The sequence below is a fragment of the Athene noctua genome, chromosome 13, assembly GCF_965140245.1.
Source record: "Athene noctua chromosome 13, bAthNoc1.hap1.1, whole genome shotgun sequence".
NCBI classification, from domain to species: Eukaryota; Metazoa; Chordata; class Aves; order Strigiformes; family Strigidae; genus Athene; species Athene noctua.
The window spans coordinates 23272094-23284964 of record NC_134049.1 but is presented as its reverse complement, the minus strand read 5'-3'; the positions used below and the strand labels follow the sequence as shown (position 1 = coordinate 23284964).

Genomic DNA, 12871 nt, shown 5'->3' with positions numbered 1-12871 from the left:
AGCCTCACTCAGCTGGGCTCAGGAGAGGGTCTCAGCAGAGCTGCGCTGAAAGAGATGATATGCTGCAAGCCAGAAAGACCCTCAAGGAAGAAAAGAATTCAAAACTTGCATCCTAGTGTCAGAGGTGCCCTTCAAGGGATCGACTTGCTCAGCTTTCCTTACACTTGCTCTTCCAGATTTAGCCAGACCACTATCCATAACGATTTTCACCTCCCTGCTCTCAGGCATGCCTTTGTACCGCCAGTTCTGACTCACTTGCTGTGGTACTCAGCCAAGCTGTTGTCTTCCTCCAGGATCTGCCTGCCAGCGAAATCGATGGTGATTTTTTTGGCAAGCCGAGAAGCATGACGCAGCTCCCGCAGTTCCAGCTCTCTCTTCTGGAGGGCTTCCCTTTCCTGCTTGGAGAGCCACTGGTTGGAGTCTGTGGCAAAGTAATCTGATTCATCATCAATGACCTGGGTTCGACGCACGCTGGTGAGAAACAACCATAGTGGTAGAGGATGAGCACAGTGAGACAGTGACACAGGGCTGCCTGCCCCACACCTGCCCTCCTCAAACCTGCCCTCCTCAAATCTGCCTTCCTACCGGCTCCTTTCTGCTCTCTCTAGAGTGCCGGACTGTCAGGGACACAAAGCAATGACATACAAACAGGACCCATTCGAGGGGTTCACCCTGGTTCCACCAAATGCCAACATTAAGGTGTCTGTAGCTACAGCCCAGGTTTTAGAAGGAACTCCCTAACATTTCTGTTAAGGGCAGCTTAGCCTGACAGATAATTTATGCTATTTCATGATAGTCTCACAGCCAGTATCTTACCTTGTCCTGTCAAATTCCAACAACTTGTCTTTGTGTTTCACAGCCATCTCCAGGCCTGCTTTAAGTCTAGCTTCTTGTCGAGGCAGTAAGTCTTTGCTGATGGCATCCAAATTCCCTGAACTTTCAGCACCTGAGATAGAAAACAAATCACAGCTCAGTAGTCAGTTGTTTAAAGCCCAGTCTCAGTGGGCCTGGCTGCAGAAATGCCCCCTAAACAAATGCCATTCCAGGAGCTAAAAGAAGAACCTTGCACCAAGATCAGCGCCTTTCCAAACGAGGTTCAAGTCCCCATTTTCCCCTAGCCCCTTTCACAGACTCCTTCCTCCAAAGAGAGGAAGCATTTAAATACCACACTGACAACATCTAGGTAGTGTTTAGAGAGAAGGTCTTTGTCTTTGGTTCTCCTTCACCCTTCCCTAACGATTTGGGCAGTCTAAATTCCACCCATCACCAGGCACAGGCCTTGAGTTCCTTCCTAAAAGCCAAATTCTCTCCTAAGTGTTGTCACCTCCACAAAGAGACTCCTGGTCATGACAGATCGCTGACAAGTGCCAGTTCTGCACAGAGCAAGTCTTCTGTCTGCTGCTGTACGAGCCTCTCGCAAATGAAATCCTCCACCAACACACCTCAGCAGGTTTTTCGGACCAGTTATTGTTAATGATGGAGAAATCTATTCCCAGCAACAATCTCTTATTTCCTACCATCTCTGGCAAGGGGCCAAAACCCAGCCAACCAAATAAAAGGGAACCAAAAAAAAAAAAAAAGGTTTCTTTTTCAGCTTTCACCTACACAGATAACGCACAAAGCAAGACCTGGCAGGGGCAGAAAGGAAGACCAATAAAATGGGTAAGAAAAGGGGATCCTGGAGTACATCAGGATCTCTACGGAAAGATTATAAACAGAACAAATCTGTGATCAGCTGTTATTCTCAAGGACTTACAGGACCTCCTGCCATCTCAGCGGCTCTAAAGAGATGTTGACACCGAGACCCAGAGTAAATATTTCCCCAGCAAAGTGTATTTTTCAACCAAGAACACTGTGACCTTGGCTATATTTCAGCTAAACTCAGACAAACATCCCCACAATGCACAGGTCTTCACTGGGAGACTGGGTATTACTTCCTCCTGCTTTCCTTGGCTCTGTTCCTATTTTTAGCTCCCAAGATAAGTGTTAGACAAGAAGAGTCATTAGAAAATATTAACCACCACCTCTCTAGACCTAGCAAATCAGATTGCAGCACTTCATCTTCCACAGCACATGTTCCACATGAGACATATCCTAATTTTCAAGGACTGCTGCAATGGTCCAGTGCATGTGATGGATTCAGGAATGCCTAACGAGCAGCCTTGGGGCCTCTGGGTACGGACATTACACACTACCATTTGACACTCACAGTTATCACCTCAGTTGAAGTCCAGAAATGCTGCTTGTAGAGAGGACACAAGGAGCCATCTTCCCAACAATCCTTTTAATGCCCATCACAGACACATGCAGCAACGAGCACAAGTGGCTCAGTAAAGTCTGAAGCAAATAAAGTTCACAAATCGTTCTGGCAATTTACATCCCAGAGAAACAATCAGGTGTCAGCTCCTGAGAATTACCTTTAGTCTTTGCCAGCAACATTCTATAATTCGGACGGATGGACCTAGACAATTTACACTCCAGGACACACACACTCTCATTCCTACACAACATCAAGGCAAGTGTAGGACAGTGAGGCAGAAGAAGGCTCCTGCTGCTGCATAACTGATTGGATTCATTATATTACAGGTACGTAATTGCTACTGACCTGCCATGAGCTTCTTCAGCAACTTCTGACTCTTGTTTGAGTCCCGCTGAAGAATGTCCTGTTCTTCTTTAGTGCACACCTAAGGGAAAAAAAGAAAATTAAGACTTAGGAAGGACATCACAAGCTTGACCAGCTTCAGAGCTTTGGACAACAGCTCAGGGTGAGCAGTTCAAAACGGCCAACATAGTCCACACCTCGTTCCCTTCAGTGCCATTTACACAGGGAGAATCCTAGTTTTTTGCTAAAAGCAATTCATGAGAAAGATATAGCTTGGTCTTCCTTTGTTTTGTGGGTGGGCACACTTGCTATGTGGTCTCAAAGGATGAGAAATGCACTCAGAACCTCCCCAGGCAGATGAAGACACAGGTCCTCTCTCCTGGTTGGTCACCTGGAGCTAAACAGATCTTTAAAAATAGCAACCAATCTGATTTAAAACATTTTCTTTATCCCAACAATATTTCCCTCTCTCCTGAATTTAACTTTACTTAATCTGCTGTCATTAGCTTGCCTCCTTTCTCCAAAAGGCGCCCTTTCAACCAAATACAGGGTGTAACAGGTCCCCTAAATGGTGCATACTGCATGAGTGTTGAAGAAAAGTCAGTTCCCTGGCCCTGGCCACATCTCCTGTCCCTTACAAGGCTACCAGGGCTGGGCCCAGGATGGGGCTGAAGCCTTGCACACATTTTGCACATTACGGTGATGCACATGACAGCCACAGGTGACTGTCATAAATCAGGCAAGCTCTGAAGGGATGTAAATGATGAGGGAAACCTCTCCGCTCTCTGATGCAGCATATCATAAAAGAAACACAAAGTGACTTGAAGCCACAGCAGTTCTCCTTCCCCTGAAAGGAGATAGTACAGGTTCTTTCCTGCCCAGCTTTAGAGCTTAGAGAACTTTGCTAGAGGAACTTTGATCTGAGAGGCTGATTCAACCCCATGCCATTTCAAAGCCCTGAGCAAACTACGCCACATTCAAGCACAGCAAATAAAAACAACCTCGTTACTAACCAGAGCACCACAGAACAAGCAGGGTCCAGAGCCCTCCTGCTCACAGACAATGCGCCCACAAACCAAGCAGTTGTTGATGAGCTTGTGCTTCTGGCCCAGGCACTCACAGGCGTGACGCCCAGGAATCAAGACGGCCAGCTTGTCTTGCCCCTCTTTGGTATACAGGCTGACATATTTGGGCTTCTTCTTAGAGGAATTGCTACTGCTGCTGACTCCACTGCTGCTCTCTTGTGCCTGAGAAGCAAAAATATAAACAAACTGTACTCACAGTTCAATACCAGCAGCAGAGAGAAAGCACCCACCCTCGAACAGGCTGGGGAGATTCAGACAAGTGTTATTCTGCTTAACTGGAATGAAACTTGGACCAGACCCCAGATTCAATGGAAAGACAAGCTTAGGCCTGCCAGAAAAGGTCCAAGGAATCTAAACAAAGTAAGGACATAAGGAAGTTGCTGATCCAGTTGACGCTGGCTGCCTCTGAAAGCTAAAACTGCTTGGGTCTAGATTGCATGTGTGCTGTAAGTCCCCCGGACCTGCAATATCAACCCACAGGTATTTAGCAGCTTCGACCAGCAGCTCAGCTACTCCCAGATTTATTTTCAAGGGTATTAGATAATAGTAATTCCCTATTTGTGACTGTGAACTCCTGTGCATGACCATCCCCAGAAACAAAGCTGCTGGTGGCAGCAGGACCTCTTCATTCACAGCCAGTTCACCACCCAGCATTTTTTATATTTTCCACCTGGCACAGCCACCTGAGCAGAGGTTTTTTGTGCACTACATGTCCAAGTATTTTGCTGTAATGTAAATTCTCATTTCATGACTTGGCATCAGTGATTCTGTGATTCACCTCTATGAGTGTCAATCAGGGACTGCATTTGGTTAGGAACTAAGCTTTGGGTCAGGGTGAAATAGAGAAACCCTGATCAGAAACAAAGCACAATATTTTAGATGACAGCTGGATTAATAATCTAATAGTGGAATGCTCTGGTTTCTCCCTCAGACATTACACCTTGATCAAAGAAACAAAGGGTTCCTCCTCCCACCCAACATCTCCTGCAGGTACCGGATGAGAAGTGAATTGTTGAGAAGTTAATTGCAGGAATTAATTACAGCACAGAAATCATTTCAAGGGAACAGAACAAAGCCAACTGCTACCATTTCTCTGGCAGTACTCAAAAACAGATGCTTTGGGAAGTACGCACAACACACTCCAGGCACAAACCTGTCTCCTAACACTAGATGAGACTGGTTTCAGCTATGAACTGCACGCCAGCCATGACCAAGAAAGACTAGGACTTATTACCCTTATCTATTTCAGCAAGCAGCACTCCAACGTAAATGCACTCTCTGGCCTTTAGCTGTCCTATCTGTGACACACTTGAAAATCCTCTTGCAGCGCAAGCACAGCTTTTCTTTGCCTCTCCTCTCCATAGTCTCTCTCAACAATAGAAGAGAGGATTTCTCGGAAACCCTTTCCCAGAAAGCCTTTTCATTCACCACAGGACAACTCGCTTTCTCTGCCTGCTGCGCTCTAGAGAACCGCCCCTGCTCCCTGACCCACGCTCAGCTAGCACTGCTTCTACATCCCACATCCTCCCACACTGCTTTTCGCAGTGACCGTCCATGCTGTGGCTTTAAGACACCTCTTGTCTTGACTCTTTTCACCTGCTCTCAATAGAAGCAGGCTACTGGCTAGTGACAAGTGGATGCAGCATTTCCAGTTCCCCCAGTTCTGTCCAACTGGCTTTACTGTCACTGCCAGATCCAAACACTACTGCCATGAAAAAAAAAAAAAAAAAATCAAAAACAGATAAAGCAACCTTGGTTAAGGAAACCTTGGCAGAGCTTCCTCAGGGCTTTTTATATTAAATTAGAGCATAACTACAGGGAAATGGAACATTACTGTCCATTTTTAACCCTCCAGTTAAAAAAATGGGGTTTTTTTGTCTTACAAACAAAGACTTTTACAAACACTTTAAGTATTTGCAGCCTCTCTGCTACAAAAACTCAATTTAAAAACATAAATTTAAGTTCCACTATTAATTCAGGTGCAATCGTGACTCTCAGGATTTGAATGTTGCTCAGTCAGCGTTGCACCTGGATAAATCATGGAATTTAATTTTGGGAGGTGCAATGTGCTCGATGTTTACAGGATGAAGGACTCCACTGCAAGTCTAACGATGCAAGTCAAGTGCTGCACATCCACACACTTATTTCTGTGGAGACAGCAATAGAGCGTCTGCTGTATTCAATGCAACCTGGGACTGCAGCTGCACACCTGGATCCGTACATAAGGAAGAAGCTTGGGTTCCCAGCAAGTAGCTCTGAGGCAAAACCCACTACACCAGAAATAAAATCCAAAAATTCAGCCTAGGCAATTAATCAGCAAAGATCATCATATCTGATGTAATGACTGTGGGAAATGGTTCTGCTGCATGGAAAGAAAGTCTGCTGCAAGAAGTTAGTTAACTATCACAGAGAATGGCTTTGTGCTGCTTGACAACACCAGGATTTCTTGATTTTTAGCATTTCTATCCAGTTTCTTTCATTACAGCTCAGGCTGTTTATGAATACTGCAAAACAACATCTCCACAAAAATCAGACATCTCAATTTCAACACTAAAGGTGCAGGAGTGGAGCCAAACAGCAGAGGGAACTGGCCAAACCATAGCTGCTGCTCAGTGGAAGGCACTCACTACAGCTCTCAGATTCCTCCATCTAGGAAGCCCAAGGCTTTCTCTGAAGCAGCCTGAAATATTTCAGTTGCCAATTAAAGCTTTATTCAGTGTGATTGGGAAGTTCTAAATACTGCAAAAAGGAATGTTCTACCCACTTGGTAGCTTCCTTAATTCCTCAACCTCCACACCTCTGCTTTAAAGAATACTTTATATTACTAATTACAGCATCTACTTCCATCGTCCACTCTCTCATCTGGGCTTCTTTGAGGGGGATTAAAATCCATTTTGACATGATTGCTACCAGATGACTATTTTACTCTCTGTTAACAAAATACAACACTCTCCACAAATATATACAATCGTTCTTCCCATCCTCATATTCTTTGCCCCACAGCAGTGAGACTCCCAGCTGGACACAGAGGGTATAAGCCCGGCCTGTCCAAACCCACAGACAGCTTTGAACAGTCAACACACAGAAAGAGTCACCCCTCTCATGGCAACCGGGCAACTGTACAACTCGCTGACAGTGTGCCTGCAGAGTGGGACCCTCACCTACCCCAACACCTGCCAAAGTATTTGCTCCAGTTATAGCCTGTTGCTGCCACGCTGCTTGCTGTCTAGGAGTGCACAAAGACACACAAACAGGTATCTCACGGAAGCTGTGCTGTAGATAAGACAAAAGAGGGTTCACAGGGGGAGGCCAGCGTTTATTAGACCCTGTGACGTAGCTGGGAAACACAAACATGCTTTCAGGTATGTAATTCCCTTCGTCAGGGCTCTGATAATGAAAGATTTGTATTTCTAAACACTTATTCCCGCTTTCCAATCACACCTTTTGTTAGTTTGATAGGACCTTTCCCCACGATGCAGGTTCAGAGCATGCACTCAGCGCCCGCTGACACACAGCCCGCCCTCGCACTCCAGGCACACTCACCTTGGCCAGGTCCAGGGGGGTTTTCACTTCCTCTATGTGTGCACTTGGCTCAGTGTACGCAGGTGTCTCCTGCTTGTTCCTTCCTTTGCGTTTACCCTTTTTCACTTGGTCTCCAACCCGAGGCGCTTCTGAAGTCTCTGGAAGTGTGTGTAAGCAAAAAGAAGGGCCGGGTAACTACCAATGAGAGAAAGATGTCCCTGAACGTCTCTAGGTGAATGAAAACGGGTTTTACGCTGTCACGACGAACAGAAACAGGAACAGACACGGGCATTCGTGGCATGTAATTGTTTACAACGGAATAACTTGGGACAACCTAATTTGGGATTTTAATCCCTCCCTTGCCATACCACTCACCGTCCTTTTTCCTATAGACTGGCAAAGGCTCAGACAGCACCTGGGAGGATTTCCGCCACCTGGCCAGCAGTTCTTCCACAAACTGACTCTTCTTGCCATCAGTCCCCTGAATGAGGTCAACAACATACTCCCGGATCTCATCCTCATTTGTTATTGACAAGATGTACCTGCAAAAGGACAGGATAGAGAAAAATGGGTAAGGGAACTTTTGTTGTGAGGAAACCAATTGCTTCATTGCACATTGCTTAATATACAATTTATCTCTTCCCCCCAGATTGGGTTTCTGCAGAGACCATGGTAAGAAATGGGCTTATAAGTCAGATGCTTTGGGAAATCCCCTGTGGCTGTTTCACTGAAAAAAAAAGGTAAGGCAACTTATCTTTCTCCTCCTGTTCCAGCACAAAGTGACATCCGCCCTAACCCTTCTGCCAAACACCAAAAAATTCACATCAAGACTCCAGTTCCCACCAAATCACATTAAAAAATCCAACCATAAACCAACAAGCTCCTGCTTAAACACAAGGAGACCGCAGCGTGCCCTTACTGACCTGCCCACAAGGCCCCCACACTCCTCCCCACCGCCTCCCGGCTCCCTCCCGAGGCACCCACCCGTGGGACAGCTCCGGGCGCAGATCCCCGAGTGCCCCGAGAGTGGCTCTGAAAACACCATCTGCCCCGTGTGTTGGCCCGTGGGGCCGAGAGGGACCCGGAGGCGACACGAGGGGCCACCGCGGCCTGTCACAGCGCGCCGGGGAGGAGGGACCCGCTAGGCCCCGGCGGGGGGTACGGCCCCGGCCCCCCCGGCCCCGCTCACCTCACCACCTCCTCGCCCACGTCCAGCCCGAAGTCCCCGCGCAGGTGCTGGACGCACCAGGCCAGGAGCGGGCTGGGCGCCGCCATTTGCCGCGCGGGGGAAGGGAAGCGGCGCCGCACCGGCCCCACGCCGTGTGTGTCCCCCCGGGAACGCGGCCGCGGCGCCACCGTTCCGGGCCCCGGCTCTCCCCGCGGGGAGAACCTCATCCCTCGGAGCCTCCTAACCCAGAATCACAGGATCAGCTAGGTTGGAAAGGACCTTGAAGATCATCTAGTCCAACCGTTAACCTAACACGGACAGTTCCCAACTCCACCAGATCCCTCAACACTAAGTTTCTGTCATTACTTGCAAGTGTTGTTAAATGGGATTTTTGTGGAAAAAAAAGAACACGGATTTTTATGTTAACATTGCTAGAAGACCCCCAATTCTCGGAATGGTGAATCACTGTGATTCAGGTCTCACAGGAGGCTGCACTTCACTTAAATGCACGGCCAGGGGCTCGAAGCTACACCTCATCAGCAAGATTCTGCATCGATTCAGACATTGTATTCACAAACTTTCCCATTACAGATCCACCATTAGATTCTTTAGGAGAAAATGAATCTGTTAGATGTTAAAGACAAGAAAAAACAGCTTCATGAAAAAGCATGTCCTATCAACTAGACATCTTCTCCCATTCAAGATTACTTTGAGAAGAAAGCTATGGCCTTGCAGACCATAACAAAGGTTCTTAAGAGCCCAGAGAGATTCAAAAGTTGAATGAATATTCCATTTACCATAATATAAACTGCTAATCACTTGTCCCAAGCAGCAAGTAAATTTAAACCAAAAAAACCCACACACAGACTAGCTGAGCAGAGCTCACTTAGGCTGTTTCAAATTTACCTTACGTCTCTCTTATGCTGCTTCCAACTTCTTCTGAATCTCTTCCAATGACACATCCTTCTTTGAGGGAGAAAGAGGGAATTCTGGGACTGCTGCTTTTGAGCAGGGACTGAGTATCAGCTCAAATGCCTGCCCAGAGGCACTCTTTTCCAGTTCCTTCACTTGAATATCAGAAGCAGCTCCTTGCAAACCTGACCGTATCTGTGGACTATTTAACAAGAGGGAAGATTTTCTCACCCACAGGCAGATTCGCTGCCTCTCCAAAGCCTCCCCAAACCTCTTCTCCACCAGCACACATCCCTGTGCTGTAGCAGGTGATCGCAGAGCTCTGCCAAAGCGAACCCAGCTCCGAATCCCGCTCCTGCCATCGGCTCACTGGTGGGACACATCTGCGGAGCCAGCTCTGCTCTTGCTCAAAAGTTCTGCTGAAGGCAGAGGCCAGAAACGGTGTAAATTTGCATGAAAGAAAAAGTGCAGCTCACCAGTCTACATGGGCTTGTAGGGAGAGGAGGGAATATTTAGGGCTAGGCTTAGGGTGTCATAGTCTACTCTTTAAAAACCAAAACCACATCCCAAACAAAGTAAAAACATATCATTCTTAGCTCACCTTTCACATGTGCCAGCACCACAAGACAGAAGGGAATGGAGAATTAGGCCATCATTTAAAAAAAAAAAAAAAAGCCAGCACTAAAAGCCTGATGAAGCAAACACACATTAGGATGAACATTAAAAGATAAAGGGAGCAATAACTGTTGGAAAGGGAGAGGATGTATTTGGGACCAACAGCTGCTGAGACATTGGACACACTGGACAACTGATGGTGTGATTTCTTGGAAAAAATACAGCTCCTGCTGGGTGTCAGAGAGTGACAAAGGCGAAAGCCTCCAGCCCTGGCAGCTGCCAGGCTAAAGCACAGCGAGGCCCTCGGCTGCCCGTGCAGCTCCCGTCACGTTCGCGGGGTGCAGCTGCCACCAAGGAGCCTCACACTGGGGTGACCGTGATTTAATTTGTCATAACGTGCTCTTTCGCTGAAATCGAGGGTGCCCGGCCTTCCTCCCCATGTGCTGCTTAGCTAACCCTTCATACAGCAAGACTTCACTTGCACGTCAGAGGGAGCTCCAGACATAGGCTGGAGGCAGGAGAGCACAAACGGGCCCATCCCTGCACTGTCCGGGCTCCGAGCCTAGCTGGGCTCCCGACCTGCCTCTGTGTCCCTCCTGGCTTGCTGCCCTGTTCGCCGGGGACATGGACCTTGCTCCCCAGGGACCTGGATTACTTTCTGGCACTGCCTGTCCATTGGTGTGTCACAACAATGCTTGCCCAGTCCTGCAGTGCGTTTGATTCAGGAACAGATCTTGCTGGAAAAGACCACAAATAAACACCATTTTTCAACCAGAGCAATTCACCAACCCGGATCGCTGTGAATTCACACTGAACCCACCTGAACTCACACTGCTGCAGGAAAAAAAATGTGTCTTGGGCCAAAATGTGACACGCTGCAGGTCTTTCTGTGCTCTGGCCATTGTGACTCACCGACATGTTTTTAAAAATGCTGTAGGCAGACAGGAAATTGTTGGGAGCCAAGGCTTCACCTCTGCCAGCACCTGGGAAGGGAACAAACTTCCCTCTCTCAGAAAGGTTTGGTGGTGTCGGCAGTGCTGCCCGCAGCTGAGCACAGCCATCACAACCTGTGGCAGCACGGAGCCGTATCACTCTTCCTCCTCTCTCCTCCAGCACTGCTGTGGTATCAGCAGGAGGGAGTGCCAGTGCTGGGCTGTGGGACATGGGTACCAGCCCCTGCAACGAGGTGGGCAGCGAGGAGGGAGCAGTGGGCAGTGAGAGCCCCACTGCCATGGAGGGACTTGGGGGTGTTGATTGCCAGCTGGCTGAACATGAGCCAGCAGTGTGCCCAGGTGGCCAAGAAGGCCAATGGCATCCTGGCTTGTGTCAGCAATAGCGTGGCCAGCAGGGACAGGGAAGGGATCTGAGCCCTGTACTCGGCACTGGTGAGGCCGCCCCTCGATGAGTGGGTTCAGTTTTGGGCCCCTCACCCCAAAAAGGCCATTGAATGACTCGAGCGTGTCCAGAGAAGGGCAACGGAGCTGGGGCAGGGTCTGGAGCACAGGTCTGCTGGGGAGCGGCTGGGGGAACTGGGGGGGTTCAGTCTGGAGAAGAGGAGGCTGAGGGGAGACCTCCTGGCCCTCTGCAACTCCCTGCCAGGAGGGGGCAGAGAGGGGGGATGAGTCTCTGGAGCCAAGGAGCCAGCGCCAGGCCCCGAGGGAATGGCCTCAAGCTGCCCAGGGCAGGGTCAGGCTGGCTCTGAGGAAGGATTTCTTTGCAGAAGGGGCTGTTGGGCGTTGGAATGGGCTGCCCAGGGCAGGGGGGGAGTCCCTGTCCCTGGAGGGGTTGAAGAGTCGGGCTGACCCAGTGCTGAGGGATCTGGTGGAGTTGGGAACGGTCAGGGTGAGGTTCATGGTTGGGCTGGAGGAGCTTCAAGGGCTTTTCCAACCAAGATGATCCTGTGATTCTGTGGAGGGGAGGCCTGGCATATCCATGTGCCACCTCCTTCCTGGGGAGCAGCGCTGGGGCCGAAGGGCTGACCAGCCGGGGGGACAGGTGAGCTGGGGCCAGGGCCGCGGCCGCACAGCCTTCGGTGGCCCTGTGCATCTACGACAGATATCCTGGGCCCCAGGAGGGGGCCGTGGCCGCTGGCACTCGGTGGCAGCTGATGGGAGCAGGCTGAGGGGAGCAGCTCTGAGGTGACAGGCTCTGTGTGAGGGTGTTGTCTGAAAAGTGGATTTGTTGCCTGGTGTGCAACAGGACAATAATCGCACACTTGGTAGAGAAATTGCTTATTTATTTTAGGGTTGCACAAGCCACCAATGTGACTCTTCGTGCTATATTTATAAAACTGGCAGAGTTAGTTTTCCAAGTCCATTCTCTCTAGGCTTGGTTAGTAATTTACAGACAATTGTAACAGTTCTGACATAATACTTCTACTACTACACACGCTCAGAGGAAGGGTCTTCACCCTTGCAGGATCTTCTTGACTTACAGGCATAATCTTTAGTATTATGATAAGGGTAGTTCAGCTAAGGATGCATAGACCTTGAGTTTGCTTGCTCAGTTGGCACTGTATCTTCAAGGTCCAATGGCTCTGGGATGTCCTTGTTCAAAGGATATCTACTTGTTCTGCTGATGAGGAATGACTTTAACATAGACCAAGAACATTGAATCATTAAATCGTTCAGGTTGGAAAAGACCTTTTAAATCGTCAAGTCCAACTGTTAACCTAACATTGACAAGTCGACCACCAAACCATGTCCTTAAGCATCACATCTTTTAAATACCTCCAGGGATGGGGACTCAATCACTTCCCTGGGCAGCCTGTTCCAGTCTATGTAAACCCTTTTCATGAAGAAATCCTTCCTCTGAGCCAGCCTGACCCTGCCCTGGGCAGCTTGAGGCCATTCCCTCGGGGCCTGGCGCTGGTTCCTTGGCTCCAGAGACTCATCCCCCCTCTCTGCCCCCTCCTGGCAGGGAGTTGCAGAGGGCCAGGAGGTCTCCCCTCAGCCTCCTCTTCTCCAG

General features: G+C 48.9%; 1 protein-coding gene across 1 annotated transcript in view; it reads right to left on the bottom strand.

The window, feature by feature from the left end:
• TRIP4 (thyroid hormone receptor interactor 4) overlaps positions 1-8505 on the bottom strand; it is a 33494-nt gene extending 24989 nt beyond the window's left edge. The window contains exons 1-7 of the mRNA XM_074916872.1: positions 8399-8505; positions 7585-7751; positions 7231-7367; positions 3616-3849; positions 2606-2684; positions 817-946; positions 256-471 (exon numbers count right to left, since the gene is read on the bottom strand). Coding sequence (XP_074772973.1) covers positions 256-471; positions 817-946; positions 2606-2684; positions 3616-3849; positions 7231-7367; positions 7585-7751; positions 8399-8484 — 1049 coding nt within the window. The 5' untranslated portion in view covers positions 8485-8505. The remainder of the gene's footprint in view (positions 1-255; positions 472-816; positions 947-2605; positions 2685-3615; positions 3850-7230; positions 7368-7584; positions 7752-8398) is intronic.
• Positions 8506-12871: the final 4366 nt, after the last annotated feature.